Below are 27,277 nucleotides of genomic sequence, written 5' to 3'. Positions count from 1 at the left end.
CTTAGGAGAATTGAATACAAGAAGCAAAAATTGATCTAGTCAGTTGATGTGTTTGAATTGAATTGCACCTGCTTGAAGTCACGTAAGTCTTTCTTACTTGGCCACGATGAAGCAGAAGGGACTTCTGCAGACAGTCTCATGCAAAGGTAGTTCATTAAAGCTCAGAATACAGAACCCAGCTTTGCCAGTTGTATTAGAAGGGTGATCTCTATCGGCTGTTTCTAGGATTTGTGGAAAAGTTCTTCATATCTTTCCTGTTAGGTTACTCAGAGTATTAGAGGAGCTAGGGAGACACTCTGTCTTACGGTGTAGGGTTAGGTGCCTTAGCACAGATTGTAGTGAGCATCATTTTAAGAAAAGGAAAGGAAAACTTGGAGGTATGATTTTGGAATTTCTGGTTCCCACGTCTGCTCTCTTTCTACTTACAATTACTTCTTTTTTTTTATCTAGTTTTACTGTAAGAGTCTGTGCAGCATTTGAAGGCCAAAGTATTTCAGATGAGATAGGTAAGAAATCTTTTATATATTCCTATAATTTTCTCTGCCTCACTTAATTTCAGAACTTTTCTCTTATGCCTTGAATGTTGCTAGGAGTGCAATCCTCCTGAGGTAGGAAAAAGACATTTACACACACACACACACAAGCACAAAGCTTTTACAATTCATTTGAAGGACTTTTGTCCTGTTAAGCCATTTTATAGATAAAACCAAGATCTTACCCAGATGGAGAAAATTCTATTTTGTAAAAAAAGAAGAAAAAGAAAAGAAAGAAAAGCAAAGAACCAGAATTCCTGTACAGTACACACATGGCATGTAAATAAAGTTATGGTTTTATTGAAACTACGCATGTTCTATGCTTTGAATCAAAAACTAGTGTGCTCCTAAACGGACAGGTACCTTCAGCATGGACTAGTTTTGCTTGGAAGCCTTTGTTTGTCATTTGTAAAATTAATGTTGGTTATTAACTATATATATAATGAATTGTTTGCTGTTTTTCTTTCTGTGTTAAATAAATAAATGTTCAATTTACTTGTATCCTGTAGTGCTGAAAGGTGAATTGCAATTAGATTCATTGAAACAGAAAGGAGCTGTTAAAAGGACTCTCTTCTTTGATTACCATCTGTCACATCATTATTTCTCCATTGTGATGGGAAGACAGAAGAAGCTCTATTGCCAGGACTTTCTTGTTTATCTCAGAGTAAGTTTAAAATAGTTTGGACTGTCATCATAGTTTGAGCAGTATCGGGGATTAACGAAGATTTATAAAGAAGGGGAGCCATTTGAATGGCAAGAACATTTTACACGGGTGATAGATCCCAAAATTACACAAATGAGAGATAAGAAAGAACTGGCCTAAATGTCCAGACCATCCTTCTTATCAACAAGGATGTTATAAACAACATTTGCCATGAAAATATTTGATTCGCCTTCAGTCACTGAAAGTAAAAAAGAAAGGCTTCCTTTGTGCAGTTTTTCGGTGTATATTATTAATTTCATGCTCTTCCAGGAATTTTGATTCAATATGCATCTCCTCTTACAAAAGTATGAGGTTGTTCTCTCTTACGGTATTCACAGTTTAGTCAACTAAACTCATTAAATGCCATGACAGTTCTATTCCAACAAATATGTTAAAGAAATGTATTGACCTAAAATTCATATATTTTGAATATTTTAAATTAACTATGGGGAAAAAAAAAAAAGCACCTTAAAACTGCGGCACTTGAGAATGAAGAAGGGTCATTGGTTACTCACTTGCAGCTGGAATTACCTCATGCACATTCCTAGGCTGGTTCAAGAAATGTAGTGGGAGGTGGAATGGAGAAGACTGAAGCCATGTGTAAGACAGAATCTAGACAATTGAATTGGTGTTCTATCATCACTAATTCATATAAATCATTGGTTGTGGAATAAACCAACAGTATTACCTCCACAAATCCACACATACCTTCCCTCCATTCTAAATGAAAGGAGGGCAGTAGCTGATATGAATTTGTTCTGTGTGTCTCTTTTAAGTAGCTTCATGTTAGGCAAATGTTAAGAGAAAAAAAACTGAGTCTGCTCAGCTCAGCCTGCTTCTTCCAGATGTGGAGCTGTGGAGACAGTGTGTTCTGGGCATTCCAGTTACTGGTAGGTCATTATGCTTTCACAGTGAAATTACAAATAGTCACATTTTGGCCAGCACCTGTCAATGCAGTGTGTTTTTACCTTCAGTAAATAAGACCATGCTCTTCTAAATAAGACCATACTCATCCAAAATAATTATTTTTTTTTATTATTTGATTGTCACTCACAGGATGAAACAGAATTTAGAGATAAATTATCTCCCATCAATATAAACTTCAATTATAGCTTGGATGAATCCCATTTCAAAGATAGCTTGATGGTGAAGCCAATACTGAATTATTACCAGAGAAGCTCAGTAACAGAACAGGTATGAAATTTGCATGCAACATATCCTGTATACAAACAAGAAAACATTTAAGAATATTATGTGTGTCATCTTCCTTTAAAGAGTATCAGGCCCTGAAATTGCTCAACAAGGATTTAATTAATTCAAAATGGAAATTGAAGATAAATATAGAACCAGGCAATGCTTTAAAGCATTTCCAAAATTTTGGTGTGTTCATAGTTTTGATTGCATTTTACAAGATGTGAGCTGAGTTATTGTGGGAAAGGACCTGGAAGATATTATTCTGCTAAAGATGTAGTTTACGGTCTAGATAGTCTTGAGCAGTACTCATCTTGAAAGGAACTTTTAGAAGGGAGAACTAGATTTAACCATGAGGAGAATTGTAGTGATATTTAAGACATAAATTAGGGATATTTAATGAAGTGATTTGGACTTTGAAGCTTGTAGTAACTTTATGATATTGTTTTGTTTGTTTGTTTTTTATTAAATGACATGCAGGCTTACATTCTGGTAGACTGCGGGGAGGACAACTTGTGCATTCCTGACTTGCACCTTTCTGTTGTGCCGTAAGTTAAACAAAATAGGCCATGCTACATATAAAAATCCAGACTCTTCTAAGTGCTTCAGCCAAATGAAACTGTTTTGTTGTGTGCTGTATCTGCTCATTCTTACCTAATTTCCAAACTTTAATTTGTGCATCTAATTCACTTCGGAAACAATGGGGAAATGCATAGTTACACGCTATGTCTTTGTCAGACATATTCATCATATGTAAAGGCTACCATAGAAAACGCAGTTTGCAAATGTTAGGAGTGGTACTATTCTTTGGAATGCCAAGAGATAATACCAACTGCTGTTTCAAATAGCCTTTAAATTTACTGATTTCAGTATGTCAGTAAGTCTGAAATAGGGACACAATTCTCTTGAATTCAATGATATAGAAAATGATATAAATGAATCTCAGAATAAAAAATTCAAATAAAAACATGGCAACCATTCCTCTTACAGAGGGAGAAATATGCCAAGCAGAAGAGGGAGACCTCTGGCAGTTATCTGTCTGTGCCATCAAAATCAGTGGACAGCTGTGAAAGGAAAGGGCATAGTGCCATTGCATGTTTCTTCTAGTTGATAGTTGTCACTAGTTAGAAAACAGACAGGCTCTGAGGCTGTGTACAACTATCTTCCAAGCTTTCCAGTCGTCTACTCTGTTTGTGGGTGTTTTCCCTGGAACTCTTCATTCCCAGGTGCTTGCATGTTCTTCAAAGGGGTTATGAAAAAAAGTTTTACTCTGTATTCACAGAATATTTTCCAGAGAGATGCTAAGAGAGCAATTTGGCTTTCTGCTGTAAATCATAATTGTGTATGTTTTAACTTCTGACAAGTCATATGTTCTGCATAGAGATAAAGATCAGCTAATAATTGGAGAAGAAAACTGTGTCATGCTCATAATAAATCCAAGGAATGATGGGGAAGGAGCCTATGAAGCTGAGCTGCATATAAAGATTCCACCTGAAGCAGATTACACTGGGGTTGAACGCAACAACAAGGTAAATGAAAATCAATTGTTTTATCTTACGTATGTGCTAAAAAAAGCAGTTATAATGTAAAATGTGTCAGTGTTCTTACAGAAGGTCTGAAGTAGACTCATGTCCCATGGAGCTGTGCTGAGCACACTGTGTTTCCTTATGGGGTCTGTTTGTTTTTGAGAGTAAAGACGAAACACTATCCTGCAAACAAGCAACTTGTTCATGTATTCTCTGTTGGACAGCAAGTCTGCATCACCTCATCTGCACATAAATCTCCCAGACTGTTGCAACATGAACCTTCTTTTTTTTCTGTCTGTGCCTGGAATGCACAGCAGGGCCTCAAGGGTGAGAGTGGGAGAAAGTGAGTTAATTTCCTTTCTGGAGGCAAATGTTTTAAGGAAGTTGACAGTAACTTACAAGGTATTTCTTTACTGTCTCTATTACTGGGCTTTGAACCCCAGTTAGATGAAAATGACAAGATCTACTGATGTCTCTAAAGATGATGATACAGAACAATAATACAGAAATTCTCTGAAACTTCACTTCTAAAAAGCATTTTCTGTGCACAAATAAGCAAAGACTGGCCTCTTGCTGTATTGCTTTTATTCTCTTTTAACCAACTCCTTTTTCATACTGTGATCTACAAGGCATAAAGAAAACTAAGATTCTCTTTGATATGCTACACCTGGTTGTATTTTTCCTTTGTTACACTTTGGGAATCTTTGGCCGTTCTTTTGACCATTACCAAGGATGTCAGGGGAGGCAGTTACTCCAAAGCCCACATGTATTCGCATGTATCTATCATTTTGACTGGACAGAAGTCGCTCTGGACTTCTTATTGTTTTAGGGAAGATTGAATTCTTCAGTGCCAGAAACGTAGGCTTGGGGAGGAAGGGGCTGTTAGAGGGAAAGGAAGGAAAGTTGAGAGAGTCTGGTGTTTTGGAAGTATGAGGACAAGGTAGAAGTGGGTTGGCAAAAGATGTAACTATTCTTCTTTTAAAAACAAATTTTTCAAAGCCCAGGAAACATGATCAAACTTCTTCATTTTCTACAGTTTTTATTGCATATAAAATACACCTTTGACAAGTCCAGTTCTGAATCCTCCTGCACTCAAGAGAGAATTGCCTTGGTTTTCCTCACATTTAGTTAGTTCACTACAGCACAGAATTTATTTCATAATCTCTTACAGTTCATACTTATTCCATCCAGAGAGTTGCATGATGTTCTTTCTGAGACATATGAGAAATTGATTCGACTATCTACATCATTCTTATTACCATGGGGGTTGGATGTAATGATCTCTAGAGATACGTTCCAGTCCCAACAATTCTGTCATTCTGTGATCTTGCCTTCTACACTTCAGCTTACACGAAGTACTGAAATCAGATCTGTTCTACTGATTTTGAACTATAATGGTATAGTTTTGAAAAGCATAGTCTTTGTGTTGTTGTGGGTCAGTCAACTCAAAACATCACTTGTAAATGTTCATTTGGGAGATGAATTGCTATTGTAATTTTCTTCAAAAATGCAGCTAAAATGTATTGGCATTCTGCTGGGGTGGGGTGGCTCTTGTATGCAGTCAGTTGATTTTCTGTACTGCCATGTCACTTAAAACTTCTGTGAACACAACCAAAAAGAGCATATTATCTTCATATATAATCAGTCTTTCAGTCACAATAATGCTCCTAAAGCCCTGTATCTGAGAACTTTATTGACTATTCATTGTATCAGTGTTTACAGTTGTTTTTCTCCATGCTGTTGCTTAAAGGCAGAGATAATAATCAGCAAAACAGGTAAGCTTAGGGCTGAACAAATGAAGTGTAATGAGCCAAACAAATCACTCGGTACATTTCTGATGGATCTTTATAACCAAATCATTCTCTTACACTGCTATCATTTCAAAGTAGATGCACTCATATAGGGTGTTAGACTAATATGGGACTTCTCTGGATTTACCAGAGAATTGAGAGACAAAGCCTGTTTTTTTGGAAACAATTTCTTGTGTTATTCTAAATCACCTGAATTGCATATAATAATGTAACTGAAAATTCTCTTGGCTTTATGAAAAGCAATGTTTGATGATCCTCAATTGTTATTATCTTGTTATCTTTGGCCCAATTATGTAATATATTATACTTAGAAAGGGCAGCTGCATTGGAAGAGTAGCATTTTGCAGAGATGTACATGAGCACATGCAAGTGAAGAGACAAATGAGTGCGGTCTTAAAGTTTGAGATCAAGGATATGATTTTGAAGTCTTAGTAGTCTTGCACATACTGATACTTCTTTCAGTCAAAAAGTGGTAAATGAAATACAATGACTTACAATGAAATCAAATATGTTATTCATTAGTTATACTGTGGAAATGCTTAGAAGCTCCAGATACCAGGTAAATGAGAAAATTACCACAGCTTTACAAGTTACTGGAAACCTGTTGGCTTGCAATAACTGGTCATATGCAAGAGGTATAGAATTACTGGAATTAACAGCAATGAAAAATATAACCACATTATATTACCTGACATTTCCATGGCCAGCAGTGGGCTTTAGGCAGCATATGCTTGCTGTATGGTAAGTGCTTATACTACAATAGCATAATTGTGTGATTGGAGCTGAAGCCACTGTCTGCACACTGTACAGTAATTCTTTGCCCAGCAAAAGTTTCCCATGCTGAACAGCTCAGTCCTCCCGTAGCTCCCTTAGTAGCAACAATCGGAGCCCAAACCCTCATGGAATAATTAATAAATCAGGCAAATACAAAGCCCTATTAGGTATTTGTTCCACACCAAAAACATTATATATTTTGGCACAGTTGTCTCTGTTAAGGCTGGGAACTGCAGGGGTGTTTCAGATTACAGCCAGATTTAATTTGCATTGAATAAGCTCTGAGCTAAAGCCCTATGTATTTCTATATTATAGTATAATACTCTTTTAAAATAGGAAAAAGACGTGCAACTTTCTTATATTACTGGAAAAATCTTACGGTAAGAATCAGTAGATGGTGACTGGCTAGATGAGACATAATTTGAACCTTTTGAGAACAAACACTGGTTCTCGTACAGCAGTTAGATTGAAGATAAACTCTGGCACCTGGTACCTAATCCATCCACTCTGCTCAGATGAGATTGGAGAGTGTTGATCCAGAAAGGAGAGGAGGTGTTTTACTCCACAGCCAGTTGTGCTTAACTGCTCTGGCATCAATTAGTAATTCATCACTAAGACCACCAGGAAGCATTTCAAGTTTGGAGGCTGCCTGGATGAAGTAGAGCAGCCAATCATTTTTTAGTTAACATGCTCCCTGGGAGTACACGTGTTAATTGTTGGGATTTTGCTTCTGCTCAAGACTGCCAAAAAGACCATGTGTAGCTGTAAAGTTATAAATTGCTACCAGTGACAGGTAGAAGGGCTTCGTGACAAAGCCTTCCATCTGGCTGAGTTACGTATGGGATCACTGATATTAACAGTTCTGGGTGTGTAAGTCCCTTGCTTACTTCCTTCCTGTTTCCTTTTCCTGTTGTGCATTTAACCACCTCAGAAAGGTGATCAGTGGAAAACTGAAGACAAAAGAAATTCTCACTCTCTCTGTCACATCTTTATCCTGCATAAATCAGTTATTGTGATGCTGTTCATACAAATTCTGTTCTATTAATAATTTCTGGTTTAAAAGCATTGCCTCTAAATTGCAGAAAGCGTACTTGCAGAACTCTTCTAACTGGTTAGCTTTAAAGAGACGACGATTGTGTGATAAGGGCTGATGTTCTCTGTAGTCGTGTATGATATGCTATTAATGAAGAAACTGCAAAATAGAAGATGTAAATGAATATCTGTGTTAAACATTTAAACATTAATTAAAAAACAAATTAAAAGGTCAGAAATAAAATGATAAACTCAGAAATCAATTTAATATGAACAATTTTCCAGCCATCTCTAATTACTGATCTCTAATTAGCTGGAACAGCTACCTCCCTCCTGTAGAGAGGCTTGGGATGGCTAGCAGTTCACTGAACATGCTGTGTAAAAGACTTTTTGTTTCCTCCTAACAAACTGTAAAACTGTCAATATAAACAAGGTGTGCACTGAAGGTGTGATTCACATAGGCTCCTTTTAGGATATGCCTTATCTTTTCTTTCAGCCTCAGGAAGCGATAAGATCAGCATGCCCACACTGGCTTTTACAGATTAGGAATGAATTAGTAGTCAGTGTCTAGAGATTTCCAGGTCTTTGTATACAGAGCAGGACCCTGCATGTATTGCTTAATCTCTGAGAATCACAAATGGGAGGAAAGGGAAAGTGTTATAGCAGTAACTCTAGCTTCATTCTGCTTTTTACAAAGCTAGTTTATTCTACCCACAAATGTTTTTCCTCTTATTTATCTTACTCTGTGTCTCCTTCCACTATCCTATTCCTCCTTCTGTACTGTTTTCTGTGAAGATGGAACAACCAGCTATAAAGACTATGAAGGGTTGAAAGACAAAAGCAAACCTGTGGGACACATTTTGCATTAAGAGCTTTAAAGAGAAATTACCTGAGTAGAAATGCATCTCCTTTGTTACTAAATTATAAACACAAGTTATGGTTTATGTTATTAGAGAAATATTTAATCTAAGAACCTTACCATAGATTTAAAAATAATATTCTAGACTCAGTGGGTAATGAAGTTCTCCCAGTTCCGGACATTCATTACAGAGACTTCTAGTGACAGATAATACAATGAGTGCAAAACCTGCTCCTCTCAGGTTTTTTTTAAGCTATATGTCATTGTGGCCATAAGAATGATTCACAGCAACAAAGTGGTGTGCTAGAATTAGAAATACAGTGGTCACATCATGGCCCTAAAGGTACTGGGAAACTTCCCTGTTTGTTTTTCCCTGGCATCAGTTTTCACCATTGTCTGACAATAACCAATTAAATGTTTTTGTAGTGCACTGAGCGGGGGTCTGAAATCAAAAGAAATGTCACAGTCAGAAAGGCATCACTTTCCCAACTGGATGGATTTCACTGTGATCTCTGACCTCCTTATTGGTGTCCTTTTGTTACAGGCACTGCGTGTGTTGAGCTGTGATTACAAGATGGAAAATGAAACTAGAATGGTGGTTTGTGATCTTGGGAACCCCATGGTGGCTGGCGCAAATGTAAGGGAAAACCAGATGCATGTCCTGACTTTTATCTAATTGAATTTTAAAGAAGAGTAAATGGGAAACTATTCAATTAGCAGTGTGTGTTCGAATAAACAGCACCTAACCGAATTATTTACTTGGACAGGAAATTGTTGGTGCAATAAGAAGCAGCGCTGTGCTTCTGAAAAATTAATTATGCCGTTCTAAAAGATTAATGATGTTAGAGCTCATGTTATAATATTGCCTTATGTTGCCATTTCATAAACTCTGAAGAAAATCAGTGTCTCTCAGTTTAAGTCACAAAAGTTACACCATTACAAAGTGAAGGGAATCACAATCTGTAATGTACATAATGTTTATTTCTGCCTTTTGTTATTCTGTCTGTATAAGATGTGTATAGTAAGTGGCAGCTTCTTTAGGCTGGTTCTAATCTTGAGTGTGTGAGCATTCTCTTACCAGTTTATATCATGTTTCACATCAGTGAAGAGGAGGTTGGAGTCAGGTTTTCCTTCAAGCTACAAATGTCATTCCAAACACTTTCCTAAGATATCTACTCATAAATCGTACTGCACGTTTTTAGGTGGTACCTCGGTAGCATGGTTTCCAGACAAGATCAGAATTATATAATGAATAACGATGGAGAGCAGAAGAGGATTGAACATATAAGTTGAGATAAAAAAAGTACTGTCCGTTCCACTATTGTCACCACCTCTTCCTGATTCGTGACAAACAGTTCAGAGCAGGATACAGGCAAAAGTGGTCAAGAATCATTTGGATGATTGTTGAGAGGGTTTTGAAGAGGAAAGGGAGTCAGAACACAAGAGGCTACAGGGTTTTGAAGAGGAAAGGGAGTCAGAACACAAGAGGCTACAACTACCATTGTTTATCAGTGTAGGAGCGAATCCTTTTTGTTTTGTACTTAGTCTTAGACACAAGCAATGGTCTGAGTGGGGAGATGTTAAACCACAGCTTCTCTGCTCCTCCCTGTAAGTCCAAAGCCCTGTTATTACATCATCCCAGACCCAGACTGCTGGCAGTATGAAGAATTAGGAATATTGTTTTGGTGGACACTGAAGCAGTTCTACTCTCATCTGTCTCCTTATCAGTTCTTATGGTGTAACTAATTCTGTTTTATTTCAGAATCTGTGCTAGGAACATAAATGCACTATTAATATTCCTAAACAAAATACTTCATAAAGAGAGAATTAGGAGTAGCAGAATAAAACAGCGGGATTCATAACTTCTTTTTTCCCAAAAGTTTAAGAATATTCTGTTTTATAACAAAGGGTTTTCGTGAAATTGAGAAAGAAACCTGGCATGTGAGGATAGAGCATCACAAAGCCAGATGGCAGAAGTGTTTGAGTATGGTTGGTAAAGCCTGACTTTGTCTTTGAAACCAGCTCTCCTGGAAGCTTAGTAAAGGTGAAAGGACTTGAACTTTTTCAGCCAAACATATTTATGATGGCAAATGTACTTCCAACAGCAAAATACTAACCCCTCATACAAATTGCATAAATCATGAAAGGCTGCTCTGATCCATTTCCAATTTCACAAAACAATTCTACTTTGGCAGCAGATCAGTTATTCTGAAAATACTCAGTCAAAAGGGAACTCTGGAAGTTGTGAGGGAGGGGGAAGGGAGGGTTATGTCAAAATCAAACATTCCTGAAACTCTTAACTATTGACTCACTGTAATGACTTTCCAGCACCCTGGAACCCTGGAATTCTTCAACTCCTTAAGATTAATTTCTTATTATGGGTATTATGTCAGAATTTTGTGATGAACCCCATAGGATATTACTGCAGCAGGCTATAGGACATCTCTTCAACATTGCCATCAGAATTGCTATATCTCTGAATATTTGAAATTCCATGTCGTTAAAATCATTTACTGCCCACTGGTTATTTCTTGGTATGTACCAACCTGATTCTTCAAGAGCACAGAGTCTTTATTTGTAATGTGCACTTTAAGATCCTGGGAGAAAAGCTAGCTCCTGGGCACTGTTAAATATAACAAACTGAGGATTATCAGTAGTAACAGAAATGTCATGTATTTCATGATGGTTTTAACATAGCAAGTTGGTTTTATGGTTTTAATGAAACCAACTTCACTTGAAAAATGTAAATAAGTTTGAACTATTCCGATAAAACTAATTTCCTACTAAAATAAGGAGCACCTGTGACCTCTAGGGTACATTCTCAAGCAAATTCAGCTCCTTTGGCCTCAGTGAGGTTTGAGCCAGGGCATGTGAGCATCTTATTCATTGCTGTGTCAAGGACTACTTGACATTGACAAAGTCGTACTACTGCACAAAGGCAACATCTGCAGCTCATTAGACTCATACAGTAGGACTGTGTTTCACTATTAAATAAGGGATTAAACCTGGTGTGCTAGAGGTGTAATAGATCATCAAAACTGCAGTTCATGCCTGCTCTGTTAGGTCAGGAAGATTGAATCTTTGGTTCATCTGATCAGTAAAAATGGTAAGACAAAAGCTGAAGTCAATATTTGACAGGGATTAAAAAGATCATAATGTATTCTTTAATTTCAATGGAATATCGAATGGTTGTTGAAATAATCTCAAAAAAATTTTGATAAAAATATCTTATATCTATATTCCAAGTCAGCTGTTCATCTCCTGCTAAATTTAACGAGCACTCTATTTTCATCTTAAAGATTTTGCTTCCCAAAAGAGAGATTAGCTCTAACCGTGATATTAAAATTATAAGAATTCAATGATTTGAATTTGCCATTCTTTCAGTGATAACATAGGACAATTGAAGGAAGTAAGTCTCATTTAGCAGATGGACTAATATTCAGTGATCCACTGCTGCAAGTGAGAAAAGAGGGGAAAATGATGGAAGATTTAACACTAACTAATGCTTGGAAAAAAATTAAAGAAATTTCTTATAAATATGAAATGTCACCCACAGAGGAAAATCCCTCCTCATCTTCAGTGGTCTTGAATGTTGGTCCAAAACAAAAGTCAGTAGGTTGTGCTGTGTCCTGTTGCTTACAGTGCTGCCTTGCATATGCCAAGGAAGCATGTTAGGTTCTTTTTATCCTCTGCAGTCCAGTCAGACATTGGCAGAGATGAAGGACTGATGTCCTCACTCCTGGTGCCTTTTTATGACTTTTTCAGAAAGGATATTTCTTCCCATGGAGAAAAGGCTTATATATAACCATCTCTTTTTTGAAAGAAAATTGTTTCTGCAAGTTATATGGCAGGAAATTTCACCGTCAGGCAGTATGGGAGGCGAGAGGGAGGGGAAGTTGTACAAGATTACAGACTGTGTACTTTGCTGTCAGCCTCAATGCAAAATTCACATTTCAAAAATGAACAGATTCAAAACATATGCAGCTGAAATGAGGCAATTAAAAAGATTAATTTAAACATTGCAGTACAATTTTATTAATTGAAAGTGGAGGACAGATGGCATCTCCCCCTCCTCCTCTGCCACTTGCATACCAGGGCTGTAACAGTGTCTGACAAGAGGGCTGAGGAGACCCCACCGTATGCTGATATATATTCCTTCTATGTCTAGCCCTGTAATTCCATTTGCCCTTGAATTAGCTTGTTACTCCATGACTGTTTTGCAAAGCAAATGGAAATTAGCAGCAGGAGGAAGAAGTGGATTTTTAGGCTTGAGGTCTATGTAAACACGGGGGAGCGCGGATGGAAGCCCTTACACCCTTCAGTTTGGGGAGTTGTGTGTTTTACACTCTGTCTTCTGTGGCCACAAGCTGCAATTTGTGGTAAGCTCAACTGCAAGGATGACTTTGAAGTGTTATTCATCTTAGTGGAACTACAGCTGCTAGAAGCTGCAGTGTAAAAACCCAAATCAAATCAAAATGTTGTGATTCTTCTGCTTCAGCCTCTAAAAGAAAAAGGTGATCCATCAGTCCTGCAGCACCTAAGGCGTGCAGCTTCTGCCTCAGTTACAGAGGCAAGAGAGGGAAGACTTGGAGTGCCGAATGAGGGCGTGCATGGATGGAAGCAGAGCAGAGGTGCCAGACAGCTGTTAATTCTGTCTTGGCAGTGTACAGCTAAGACTCTGCATGGGGAAGGGCCCACTGCTGTGCTCTCAGGAGCCTGCTGCTGTCTTCCACTTGATCTTTCCTCTGTACAAGTTTTCCATCTGGCAACGTATGCAGGCTGGATGGTGTTTTTTTTCCCCAAAAAGAACAAAATTACGTTATTTCATAGTAATTGGAAAAAAATAACAGTACCCTACATAAGTGTGTGAGACTCAACAGTAAACAATAATGTTTTCTCAAAGCGAAAAGATCAACTAACCCTTGATTTTGTTTCTTCGCCAGTTCTCTACAGGTATCCGGTTTTCTGTTCAGCATTTCGAGAATTCAGATTTCAGCATCAATTTTGAGCTGCAAATAAAAAGGTTAGAAGTTTTATAAGAGTATGGTTATGTAAACTCTGAATTCCTGTTTATCTCTGAAGTTCAACATATAAGAAGTTTAACTCTTCAGCATCAGTGGGTATTTCATGCGCCTTCCTATGGTAGCTTTCTTCAGGAGGATTTTTAGAGCCTTGTTGGCCTTTAGCTTGTTAGTTACAGTTGTATCAGAGCTGTTCTGAGGATTCTATGTGGTTAGATTTTGGGTTGAATGATTTTTGTTGACGGTCGAAAGGTCTTCAGCAGATTCACAAACTTTGCGCTTGGTTTTCCACTTGAGGACTGATGAATAATGATCACTTTGTAACAAAGTTCTATATTTAAAGACAGGTCATCCTGTGGGGGGGAAAAAGAGCTGCTGCTTTACAACAGTAGAGTGGTTAAAATCGGCTCAGTGCTTTTCCTCTCTTTTTTTCTTTTTTTTTAAAGATGAGTTTTGAAATATTTCCAGTTCTTAAAAATGTTTTGAGTTGTTTTATATCTATATTTTTAGATTTACTCTTTATCTTTTTGAAATGAAATTACCCAATTTTTGCTGCCTCCGCATGTGCGGAAATGTTTCTTTGTAGTCAAATGCTTTATTTTCTATAGACTACCTAGCTGAAGTTACTGTCCTGATGAGAAAAAAGTATTTTAGTTCAGTTCATGTGAATCTGTCATTTTCCATTAGTTTCCTCCCCATTTTTGAGGATGAAATATTACTGCTGGAACATTTTCTGGTTTTTGCTGAGCAATCCTTTTCTGAGAGGGGCCAAAAAGCACAGGTCAGGCTGGTTAGGATCACAGCAAACACAAAACATGGGAGTTATTCAGTAGGTTACAGGGCTTCTGCTACCCCTGTCCTCATCAAATATACACCGGAGTTCCTGGTGGGGCCCTTGCTGCCCCACACTCAGAGACTTAATTGCTAATGTCTGGCCTTTAATGAGGGCCTTGATCATGCTCCCTGTGTTAAATAACTGAGACATTTAAAATGTTTAAGTCATGTTTTCAGAATGTAACCCTGGAGGGAAAGGATGTGCACAAACTTGGGAAGTGCACAGCAATGCCACAGAAGACAGAGGGGTCCCTGGGCAGGTCTCAGCTCTCTGGGGAGCGCTGCTGCTGAGCTGAGGCCATGCTAACCCAGTCATGGGCACCTCCAGAGGGAGAGAGAAAATATATATAATGTCTGTCTTGTGGGTCCCTACTCCATTGTACTGTTCATCATCAGGTCATTAATGCAAGTAATATGTAATAGGTGTGAAACATGTATCAGAGGCTCTCATCACTACCCTTTTAATGGAACGCAGTAGGCTCAGAGCTTTGGGATGGCTAGATCTCAAATGTTTAAAAAAAAAAAAAAAATGGAAATGAAATGAGCTAAAATGGATTTCTTTTCTGATGTGGATTTTGGTAGGCATTGTATACCCCTTAGCAAGAGAGGTGTCCTGGCACCTTTATTTAAACTGTTTTGTTCTCTCCAAAATACCGTGATACACAAACAGAATTTGAATACCAAGTGATCAAAATCTGTATTTTAATTCAATGGAAAGTAGTATTGCAATAGAAACTGGATAAAAAAATATACTAGCAAATTAATGGTCCAGTCATTTTTATTTTTTATTTTTTTTACTTAAAAGCAAATTTTAGATGTTGAGTGCAGCTCAAGAAATGACTGTAAGAGGATTACATCAAAAGTTCAGCTCATGTTTGAGGGGAATCTGCATTAGTTTACAAACAAATTAGAGCTGCTCCTAATTTTAGCAATCTGTAACCAGAAAGCCTGGATCAAAGCACTGTTGCCCTTTCCTTCTCAGGAGTCAGTCACTGGGAATGCTGGCCTCCTCTGAGTGTTTCCATTTGACTGATGCTACCCAGATGTGATAACATTAAACTGTGACAGCAATAGACACTTAGTCTCCATGAACAAGGAAGTGCTTCCATGCTTGCTTGAGTAAAACCTCCTAACTTACTGTTATTGATCCTATAATTAAATACATTCTAAATCTCTTAAGTTTTGTTTTTTTTTAATGTCTTCATGAATTTGACCCTGCAGATTGTTCTTTACATGAATGGTCAATACTCACACAAATGGCTGTGTAAAGTGAAACTACCTTTGCTAATAAGGACTGGTAGTAAGAAAAGACAATGCAAGAAGAGAGAGCACCATGCTTTAAATGTAGAGATCTGTGGGAATTGTAGTGTAAGCTCTCTGGACTGGAGAAGGGAGAGAATAAGAAAAGGAAAGAAACCATTTATTTTGTTGTTGTTGTTTTCTTTCTTTAAAGACTGCTATGTAGAAGTCACAAGTTTGGAGAGTCATAGAAGCAAATTTAGTTATAACAAAGCCCACCTTGTTCATTAACATTGCCTCCTCCAATGCATGAAAGCCTTGTATTCAGTTAGAATATTCCTATTCATACAGATAGCCAAGTTGAACAAGGAAACTTAAATGCTATTCTGAATCAAATAAATTTGTATCATGTTTTCCATGCATGGGATTCTCTAAAGGGAGTTTGAGTTGATTCTGTTATAAAATTTGCAGTAAGCTCAAATGATATCAAACTGAAATACAGATCTCCCAAAAAAATCTGACGAATGGCAGTAACAAGCCCTGTGTTGTATAAAGTCCAATGGCACCATTTCCTAACTGTGGGCCTTGTAGATGTCCAGTTCTGTATCTATAACAGTCTAGAGTTCTGCTCCAAAAAAAACCTTATTTTTAACCTTTGTACAAATCTTTTCCAGTTCTAACAAGATTAATTCCACCAGCAATTTAGTTAACCTTCATATCAACATCACTGCTGCGGCTCAGGTGCAGGTCCGAGGGTAAGTATTCCACCATTTCAATTCAGAGACAGAACTATTTGCTGTCAAGAACAGAAATGGCATCATATTTTCTAGAATTAGTGGTGATGATAGAGAAATGAATTGGCTGGGAAGATGAATGTTGTATTAGGAAGTGAAGAATACATAATGAGTGGCAATGAGTGCCAGACATCTAAAGGTCAGGGAAGTAAGAACCACGGGGGTTAGTTGGTGGGCTGATGTGTGAGAGAAAATGTTGGGAGACAGCAACTGCTGGGTGCTGCCATGGGTGGGCAACCAGGTTAAGAGTTTCAGTGCTGTAATGAAAAGGTTATGGATACCTAATGAGACTTCTCTGTAAGAGCTGCTTTCTGCACTGCAGATTTTGATTTTTTCAGTGATGTTGTGTATCACATTCATAGGAATATCTTAAAAACCTTTTGTATTCTTTGCAGACGTTTTGTATCCATCACATTCTTTCTGTGCCATGCTGTGTTCTTTGTAATGAGAAGCTCTGTAATAAATATATAGGTAGACACCAAAAATGACAAAAACTACCTCTGCTCTTAAGAGGAGCGTGCCTCCGAGTGGAAAAAAGAGGCTTGAGTTGCTGCCTGCACAGCTAAGGAACAGGTTATTAAATACAGAGGTATTATTTAATTGAATGACTTCCAGTTTCTTTCCTCATAAGTCTTTGGTTTTCATTTTAGCTGTAATATGCGTGTACAAGGGAAAATTCCCAAATGCTTTGTTGACAGATTTTGCTTATTACTCAGAGATGGTGAAGTATACAGCTCCACAGGAACTATTTGCTCATTATTTCCTAGATAAAAATAAAAGAAAGTCTGAGTCCACATTTGGACTGGAAAATGTCGTACACTGGTTCCCCTACTGCTCTGCACGGGTTTGGATGAAGTGAGACTGCAATCATTATGCACTGTACTGAGAAAGACTACAGTTACCAAACTGCATCTGCATATATGCATATATACTTACACAGTAGATGTACGGAAATGCTATCTCTATGAGAAAGGAAGAAATCTTCAGTATCCTCTTCAAAAGCAATTTGAGATTGCTCCTTAATTTATTCAATGAGTAGTTGCTCAGATAACTAAGATTAGATTGTGGTGATGACTTTTTTTTTTCCTATAAAAATCTTGAGTGTTTTATAGCTGTAACCATGATATCCCATCACCGAAAGAGTTGTAGAGGAATGAGGGATGCAGGAAGGAAGGAATTTGGACTGCAAGGACTTGTACCCGGCAGAGTTTTTAGTGTATATCACACATAACCATTTTTTATAGAACTTATTTCTTATATTTTTCAGTGGTCACATTTGGCTGATCATTGGCACCTGAAAGTCTAGGAGAAATTTTCATCTAGTAAATCATTCAAGTGTTAAAAATGTTCTAATAGTCAAAAGAGTGGATTTCTGTTTAATTTGACTCGATTTTACTACTTCAGTGTTCATTAAATCTATTAAAACAAAAGCACACACGTGGCTGTTTGTGAAAGATTAGTCTAATTACCTCACCTGAAATGACATACTATGATAGAGAATGCAAGAATCGTAGAGTCACTAGGGTTGGAAAAGACCTCCAAGGTCATCCCATCCAACTGTCCACCTACCACCAGTATTTCCCTACTACGTTTCATTTTCTTTACTATTTGGTTTTGCTTGTAAATTGGTCTTCTGACATTTTTGTTGGTAGGAGCTAATTAGCATTTTAAGTCTGGGTTTAGATCTAGCAGGATGCCTAACATTTCATGAAGCTTTGTACTTTGGCTGGATGGCATTAAGTTGTCCTCTCTGATTCCGCATGGTTTGAGAAGCTATATTCTGTGAAAGATTTTATCAGACACGTATTTCATTGTATATGACATAAGAGCTGAAAGTGGGAGCCCTTTTTCCTCCTAAACTATTGCAGAAATGTCAGCATTTGTAACAAAAGAATCCATCCCTCTGTTGTCTTCTTTAAGGAGCAAACTGTATCTGCAGTGATGCTTCTTCCCTTCAAGCAAATGGGAATTAACACCAGTGAATGGAAGTCCATCACTTCACTCAAATGTTATATTGTTGAAAAAAAAAAGTTAGCAATTTTAATTTAACATTTTTTTTTTTGTCAGCAAACTCCCAGCTTTAGTAGAACACGCACTGAACATTTTTTGCCTTTCCTCTAAACTAAAGAATCTGGAAACCAGCAAAGCAAAGTGAAGGCTGATTGTTGTAAAAACTAAAATGAAACAATTAAAGAGGGTGATGCCTATTGCTTTAACACCAAGGGCGCTTCTGTTGCCAGCAGATGGCAGATGCCTGGGCCAGAATTCACCTGCCCTGCTGAAAGAAACTCTTGGGATCTGATTTCCCAAGCTCTCAACAGCAGAGCAAGGTTAAAGCTGGCATCTGAATGAAGCCCCTCTAGGGAGCTTTCGTTTGTTATGGGAAATAATGCTTCTGATTCAAATGGAAATGTTAACGGGAGACTGTTTAGTTCTTTATTGAGATCAGACACAGAAGGGAAAAGTAAAATAGGAGAACTAAACAAAGATGTCCAATTCTAAGCTGCTGTTTTTTGGCTTTTGTCATTTGTCTTTGAATTTCATTGTGAATATTTTAACGATGTTTCAGGCAATGCCCTATCTGTCACTTTGTTTGCAAAACAAATAGGAAAGCCTGGAGTAAGGTTCCGTGCTGTAGCTTTAAACTCAGTTTCTTGATAAAGTAATTTCCACTGCAACTTTATGGAAGCAATTTGCCCTACCTGTACTTCATTTTTCCACCTATAAAGTGGGGTATATTGCTACCTTTTCAGTTTCTTTAAAGGTATAGTATAAGGCAAATTCACAATCAGAGGAATTTTATTTGTTTGTTTGTTTGCCTGTTTCTTTATTTTTGCAGGGAAGGAAGATGCATAGCATTGATTATATACAGGATTTAAGCGTGAAAATATATTATTTATGCACCATTACTCTAGTTTTGTGAGTATTTGTATGCCTCATCAGTGAGAATGATGTGAATCCCAGGTAGACTGCATTCCTCTTTGCCAAAAGAGAAAGTCACTCAGTTGTCTGGAAGGAATTACCTCTCCAGGGAAGTGTGGACCTAAATGGTCACCCTCTGTAGTTGTAAGGATGGGGCAGTACTTCATATCATCGTATGGAAGTATTTTTCATCATCATATGGAAGCATCATGTTGCTTCCATAGCAATAGGCAAACCTCTCCTAATGGCAATGAATGTGCCCTTCTGTAGTGGTCTTGAATTTGGGTTTGTTTGGTTTTTTTTGAGGTAATGCAATTGACCACTGTTTGCACTCATTTTATGCATTACAGAGTATCTCACCCACCCCAAATAGTTCTACCTCTTCACAACTGGGAGCCCAAAGATGAACCTACAAAAGAAGAAGAAATCGGTCCATTAGTTGAACACATCTATGAGGTAATAATGATATATGATTCCATAGGACCTTACACTGCTCCCAGTAAAATCCTGATGAACTTGAATTGTTGTCTTTATCAGCATCCTAGATAAAGCCATGCATGTAAATATTCCCTCTTCAGAACTTGACCCGAACTTAATCTGGGAACTCACAACTCTTTTCATACTAGCAAAGGAGACACTAATTTATGTTTGAAATCTACTCTTGACATTTAAGAGATCTATAAACATTTAGGATGCTTGGCAGGAATTAAAAATAGTGCTTAAAAGCTCACTACAGCCAACATCAAGTATCTGTACTGACTTGGTTGTTTTTTCATTAAAAGCTATGAGCAGAAGAGTTCAGGCTAGAAACAAGTGTCACGAATGAGCTGTATCGAATACGAAGCATCTTAGGAATCTGATGGATGACCTTTATTCCAGGATATAAAGCAGAATGCCTCACATATGGTTACAATTCACAAATCAGTGCTCAAGAGCTGACAGTGTAAGATTAAAATTTGCATGATATCATGAACTGTAGTGAATCAGACTACGAAATACAAAATCTTACTCGTTTTAGCCTCAACTTATTTCTCTAAACTGAAAAATCTAACAAATCTTCCTATCTCACTCACCTGTTTGTGGAGCAAGATATGTGGTTTCAAGCATATTTTAATAGTCATTCAATATTTAAGGTGATTCAGGAAGCCTCTCGTGGTTTACTGATATCAGCAAGGCACAATGAATATCAAACACGAGCACAAAAACTCCTTAATGGATAAGGTGTAAGATTGAAAGTGGGTTTTGTTTGGTTCAAAATAAAGCACAACAGTAGCAAAAATTCTGTACATTAAAAAAGAAAAATAAAAGGAGCGGAGGGGGGGGACTATTTCAAGTCTCCAGAAGCTTTGAATAAAGCTTTGTGGTGTTCTGCTTCTGTAGCTCTCAAATCCAGTGCTAGCACATACTCAAACCTCCATGCAGTCATCCATCAGACATTGTCAAATTGTATACTGTTAAAAGAAAACTTTTAACATCCCATGTATTAATTTCTATGCCTTTTTTTCCTCCCCATGGAAAATAATGCTATCTTGTGATATTACTTCAGGAAAGTTAATTCTTCCTTCTCTTCTTGGGAAATTTGAACTAAGAAACACTGAAAATAGAGTTCTTAATCACAAAATTACTTTAGACTTCACTTCTAATCCTTCACCCTGAAATGTGATTCCTTTGTGTCATGAAGTTTCTGTTGTTTTCAGTATTTTTTGTTCTGGTTGTTGTATATATTTTTACAGTGCTAATGTGTTTTGCTTTGATTCTTGTTGGGTGGGTTTTTTTTTTTTTTAGGTCATTTCAGGTCTTTCATACACAGGAAAAAAATGGGAAAGGTGATGGCTTTTTTCAAAACAATCTTAGACAAATAAGCTGTTCTCCCAGATTTGCTTTCTAACTGATAGGAGAAGGTTCTTTTTCACTGCCTGCCATAGGTTTTCCATCAATAAAATGATAATAATAATCTATACCTCTTTCCAAAAGTACTCCAGGATTACAGACATTAAGAATTTGGAAACATCAAAGTGATGACTGATGTTGTTTTTGTTATTATTTTCTGCCTTTGACAGCTCTGATAATGTTTGTTTCCCAGCTTTACAATATAGGACCAAGTGCCATCAACAATACAGTTCTCCATGTCGGTTGGCCTGTGTCCAGTCGAGAAGAGTTTCTTCTTTACATTCTGCATATTCAGACACATGGACCATTGCACTGTCAAACAAGCTCTCCTATTAATGTAATGCAAATCAATGTAAGTCACCCACTGTTATTTCCATCCCTGTCTACATTTGCTTTTTCTTTGCCTGCAACTTCACAATGGGAAGGAGTTCTTTGGAAATTTTTCACAATGGCCCTGAGATCATTTTCATGGGTAAAAAGCAAACTAGAGATAGTCCAGCATGTGTCTAGTGTGGCAACTGTGTCATGTGATATGTGCTGTGTAATGAATTATCAGCAGAAGGTTATGCGTTTGATTCAGTATCACTGCTTGAGAGTGCAGCACGGGGTGCTGTTGGCCCTCTCTGCTATCAGGCTCTCACTGCTGGCTCCTCCACAGGTAAACAGGGCTGCTGCATATCGGTCAGTCACAGCATGTGTTGTAGCCAGGGGATAATTCATCGCACCAAATATAGGATGCATATTTTTAATATCAAAAACCGTATTTTGTAGTGTGGTTAAGTTAACATGTTTGAGACAGTATACTCTATACAATTAGAGTCACTGTAGAAACACATATATCTTTTTACCTGTTTTAAGGTGATGGTGATTTTGATGTCAAGTAACATTATTTGAATATCATATAAAAGAAGCTAGCAACTGGAATTCTGCATCAAGTGTACCCCAGAAATGAATGGTTTCATGTATTGCTACGTGATAAAAGGGTTCCTACAGACTACAATTATTTTTATGCCTTAATCAACATTAATTCATTAAATTTACCACCCTGTAGCAACATGACAAGCTTTTTGTGTTGTTTTTTTTTTCCTACTTGGAAATGGTCCTGTAATTATTTTAATTGTACCAACAAAAGGGACAAAAACTCCCCCACCAGTTTTTTCTTGGTACTCCTACACATTGTCTGCTGTCCAGATTGTTTCTCCTACCATGGCTGTGGTTCTTGTTTTGCAGCAGAGCTGCAGATCTCAGAGTTTGGAGGTGGCAGGACCAAGGAACAGCCTTGTTGCAGCATCCTTAGCATGGTGCTGATGATAGGCAGTGGGTCTCAAAGCCTGTTTTAAGGTCTGTGTTTGTGATGGCAGATCCTGCAAAAAGAACTGGGTTTGGCTCCAAGTCAGAAGATTTAGCAAAGCACAGCTCTCCTTATTATCCCATCAAAAACAAGGTATCCAGTTTATTAAGCATAACTGATTCCAGACCCTTCTGGAATAAGCACCACTTCTCAAGTGTAACCAGTAGTCTGTTAAACATCTTGTGGGGAGAGCTGCATTCCAAATGCTAAAGCTGTACTATATCTTCTGCTTACCAGCAGGGCCGGAGCTGAGTTCAGCGGAGAGAAGTGGAGGCAGCTTTCTAGCCAGCAGGATTGCTCTCCACTTCAGGAGCTACATGACTAGGCTTTTGCTTACAGAGATAGAAATGCACTACATAGTCACAAAAATATAGAAAAAAATGTGTATAACAAACACCATTATGGCTAAATTTTGTTGTTTCTTTCAAGGAAGGCAGAAAAGTGAATTCTTCCTCTTCGTTTAGTTTTACTACAGGATGGAAATGGAAATGAGAGGAAACTCAAGATGTTTCCATTTTGTAGGCAAAACACAACAAGTTTGGAAATATTTTTTTACTATGATCTTTTGCACTTCATTTCCACTTATTTTTTAGAAGCTGTGAGGAACAGGAAGCTAAGCTGCCCAGTTTGTATTTGCAACCCTAGGAGCTCAAAGCCCACTGCTCAGATCAGGTTGCAAGTAATGTAAAGGAGTTCCGCATCCTTCCCCCTGGCTACTGGATGCTGCTTTGAGTTTCACTTTAGAAGCCAAGATGGGAGCATTACTGTCAGGAAGGCAGAGCCTGTCGGTGGAATAGTGCCAAAGTTCTGAATAACATTTTCAGGGCAATGTATTTTTTTATGTTGTTGGGTTGTTGGTTTTTTTTTTGTTTGTTTTGTTCTGTTTTGTTTTTTTAATGTTTCTTGAGTTTGCTTTTCCTCTCCTATTGATAATGGTTACATCTGTTACCTAAACAAGAAGGAATCCTTGTGAGGCTTAAATGAAATTTCTTGTTGAAATCACAGTCTGTTTGTCATAGCAGAATACAGCTTCAGTCATTGCTGCAAGAATTAAACATTCTCCCCTTGCTTTAGCTTTCAGAGCACTAACAGCATGAATACACAATTGGTTTCAAATGCTTCATGCTTATGTACTGCTTCAGATGGGTAGAGGATATGGGGGTTTTGTATAAACATCAGGCTGTCTGGCTCCTATTTCCAAATAAGGCTAAGGACATGACATGCCTGGCTCCTCTTGCATTTCAGAGCCTTGCATTCTTAGGGTGCTTGGATGTTCCCCCTTAAAAATAACTTGTTCACTTTCAATTAAAGCAGTATATCGCTTCCCATTGTTGAATTTATTTTCTTGTGGAAAGCTTTCCATCACGTTTCATTGTTTCATTCCTAAAGATAAGTTTTGATTGTAAAACTACGCACATGGGAAGACTCCTATTTAGGGGCTTTTTTCTGTAGCTTCTCTTTCTTTCAGGGTGGGGATAATAAAATTATTAATCTTGCAAGTGGTGTGAAGAGGAGGAAGAGGGCTGATCAAATGTGTGGAACAAATTCAGTGCACAAAGGAGCTCAGTATGCTAGGATGCTTCACACTTTGCATAGATACAATCTACAAGATGGGAAGTGGTGGGGACAGCATGCTGAGGGCCTGACTGCCCTTAGCCTGCTCCTGCACAGGAATGCCATGTGTTCACAGCACAGGAACTGGAGCATCAAGTGAAGCTTGCAGTCTGATTCAAAGCAAGCAGAAGGAAGTGGTGGTTCATGCAACAGGCATTGGATGTCTGGAACTTGTTGCCAGAGGAAGCAGTTGGGGTTAAAAGTTTATGTGAGTTTAGGAGAGAACTGGACAAATTTGCAAAAGAGAAGGACAGTGAAGATTATTAAATGAACAGCAAGTTCATCTGCATCAGGAAGTCCCTGAGCTGGAAGCTGAAAGTTATTAGAAGAGGGTATGGCAAATGCATGCCTTGTTCCTGCTCTTCCACATCTGTTTGAAGGCAGAGCTGTTGAGAAAGGGCTTGGTGAGCTGGACCTTTGGCCTGATCCAGTATTTATCCAGTATTTATATATTATGAGGTGTTTGTGTTTTTTTTTTTACCGTGCTAATAGCAAGAAGTGGTTTTAGGCAGCCTGTGCCTGTAAATACCAGAGGGACAGGCAGTGGTTTCCAACTGCAATGGACAGTACAGAACACACACAGTAAAGCCACCACATGGGTAAGGTGCACCTGCTAACAGATTCTGATGTCATCCCAAGGCTATTCTCTGTGCTGCAAAGCTCTCACCAATGTGTGCCACTTCTGGTCTGGGGACACAAAAAATCCTCCTGAACATTCCTGATGGAATTACATGTTGCTGCTATCTTTCACCTGATATCTTTAACCTGAATATTTAGGTAGTTCTGCTTTTAAACTGTTGCAGGAGACATTTATGTTTTTCATAGTCTCTCTGAGCTGTTTTCAAGCTTAGCTGTAAATAATTCATTATCGGAGATGCTGACACTCTATGATTTATTTAAAAAAATAAGCAAATGTAAAAATGATCAAGTATTCAAATGGCTCTACATATGTATCAGTTGTCTTTGTATATCAAGGGCTTCTTCAAAGGTATGTCATTATATTGTGGGGTTTTTTGTCATCATTATAGAAGTCTGTATATCCTGGTGAAAGAATCCTGTAGAGAGAATTCCCACATGTTATCACATGGAGAGGCAAAGATTTACTAGCTACTCAACTGTTCCCTTATTGCAAAGGATGCTTCTCACTGAAGATCTCAGACAATGTCAAAACGGTTCCCTTTTTGCCTTCAGATTTTAATCAAATATTCCAAACCCAGTGCAGCACAGTGTTGGACTCTGGGAGGTTTTGTGGGATTGCAGCTGTAGCTTCACTTCTGTGCTACAACATGGCTAATATGTTCTTCAGGAATTTAAGACAGAGGTTAAAGTTGAAGGAACTTTAAAGAAAGGCTGAGAGAGCTGACTGAGAGCCTGGAGAATAGGATCCAGGGCCTTCCCTGGAGTTGCCTTCTGGTACCTGAAGGGAGCCTGCAGGAAAGCTGGGGGGGGGGACTTTCTATAACAGCAGGTAGGGATAGGGTGCAGGGCAATGGCTTTAAACTGGAAGAGGGTAGATTTAGATTGATTATTAGGAAGAAATTCTTTATTGTAAGTGTGGTGAGATACCGGAACAGGTTGCCCAGCAAGGCTGTTGATGCCTCCTCCCTGGAAGCATTCAAGGCCAGGGTGGGTGGAGCTTTGAGCATCCTGGTCTAGAGGAAGGTGTCCCTTCCTATAGCAGGGGGTTGGAACTGGATGATCTTAGAGGTCTCTTCCAACCCATTCTGTGGTTCTAAAGATGGATTTGATGTAGCTGTTTCTAATCTGAGGTGCCCACTGAATAGTGTTGCTATGCTTAGGTGAGTACCTTTGAGATCTTATTACAAACTTCTACCTATATTTTATTGTGATTTGACACAATTAGATTCTCATAAACTAGAATTTACCTGTCCCTCTATAGAGGTTGAATTTCCACTCATTTTGAGGCGGCTTCTTGAGAGAAGCTTTAGAAGCTCTGTGTATAGATTAAAGGCAAACTGGCAGCAATAAAACCAGCATTCATTCAGAGATCATAAAACCATGAAGGTAAAGCAAAGTGGGATGCATTTTAATATGAGACTGAAAATGAACATTATACAAAGTTGTTTTAAAAACAATCTTCAACAATGATGAAAAGCTGTGCTGCTACAATTCAGATTTACTTTCTTTCCTATTACTTTCTGATAATGATGGTAAAATCATTATCTTGCAATAGGCAGATTCTGATCTGAGCTAATGACCAGATTTTGAATTTATCCCATTACAGAGGAAAGAACTCAGCCTCAAGAGTCCAACAAAAATAAGTACGGAGTGAACAAATGTCATCTACTGGAATCCCTATAGCCAAGCAGTATGTTGCTGTGCCACTGCTAATTGTACTCTGAATGGAGACAGTCCATTTTCACATTGGTGTTGTTAAACTGAAAAAGAAAAAAAACAAACAGTTTTAATCCAAAATTGAAAACCTCTGAGAAGGGAACCAGTCTGTTAGATCCGTTGTGTGGATGTATCATTAATATTCAGGTGTTGTTTTTTTTCTCTTTGTAGTTTGCTGTTCCACAGGACACTCCTGAACTTGCTGCTTTTTTATACAATTCCACAATTTCTCATTACATCAAGAGAAGGGAAGTAGCTGTGGCAGAACCTTACAGGAGGAACTCTGCAAAAATACTGGTGAGCTGACTGAAATCTGTACACTGAGGCTATACATGCAGTGCAGTCTTGGTGGCTGTTGGTTTGGCTGCAGTTTATTTACAGGCTCGTAAAAAGTACCTCATGCTTAAAATGAAAATTTTCATGTGAAGTGACAGCTCTGATGTGCAAATACTTTGGAGCATATTCTGCCCTACCACTAAGTACTTATATACACACATTGAAAGATAAGACTCCTTCCCTTTCCAGCACCACAAGCAAGGCAGATGGGACAGGACACCACATTCCAATCAGCAGCTGAAGTGTTTGAAATTATGAGCAAGAGCAAAACTATCTCCCAGCTAGTCCAGGAAGATAGTTCTGTTTGGTCAGTCTGGTACCTGAATGTTTGTACATGACTGCATTTTCAGATGGATTTTCTGTTTCTTCACTCCTGCATTCTGTGTCCAATCTCAAGGATACTTCGGCATTGTTGGCATCAGCTCCCTGGGCCTGAAGGCTGCATTCAGTGTTGGTGACCTCGAGGTCGGTGGTGGGAATCATGCAGTCAGT

At 38.1% G+C, this 27,277-nt stretch overlaps 1 protein-coding gene across 1 annotated transcript in view; it reads left to right on the top strand.

Annotated features, from left to right (window-relative positions):
* Window positions 1-27,277, top strand: part of ITGA8 (integrin subunit alpha 8) — a 93,843-nt gene that overhangs the window by 42,881 nt on the left and 23,685 nt on the right. The window contains exons 16-26 of the mRNA XM_072330194.1: window positions 451-506; window positions 1,043-1,197; window positions 2,293-2,430; window positions 2,908-2,975; window positions 3,809-3,956; window positions 8,974-9,066; window positions 13,373-13,452; window positions 16,198-16,278; window positions 19,590-19,695; window positions 21,323-21,481; window positions 26,621-26,746. Of these exons, the coding sequence (XP_072186295.1) occupies window positions 451-506; window positions 1,043-1,197; window positions 2,293-2,430; window positions 2,908-2,975; window positions 3,809-3,956; window positions 8,974-9,066; window positions 13,373-13,452; window positions 16,198-16,278; window positions 19,590-19,695; window positions 21,323-21,481; window positions 26,621-26,746 (1,210 nt within the window). The remainder of the gene's footprint in view (window positions 1-450; window positions 507-1,042; window positions 1,198-2,292; window positions 2,431-2,907; window positions 2,976-3,808; window positions 3,957-8,973; window positions 9,067-13,372; window positions 13,453-16,197; window positions 16,279-19,589; window positions 19,696-21,322; window positions 21,482-26,620; window positions 26,747-27,277) is intronic.

The sequence above is a fragment of the Excalfactoria chinensis genome, chromosome 2, assembly GCF_039878825.1.
Source record: "Excalfactoria chinensis isolate bCotChi1 chromosome 2, bCotChi1.hap2, whole genome shotgun sequence".
Classification (NCBI taxonomy): Eukaryota; Metazoa; Chordata; class Aves; order Galliformes; family Phasianidae; genus Excalfactoria; species Excalfactoria chinensis.
This window is presented reverse-complemented; position numbering and strand designations above follow the sequence as displayed.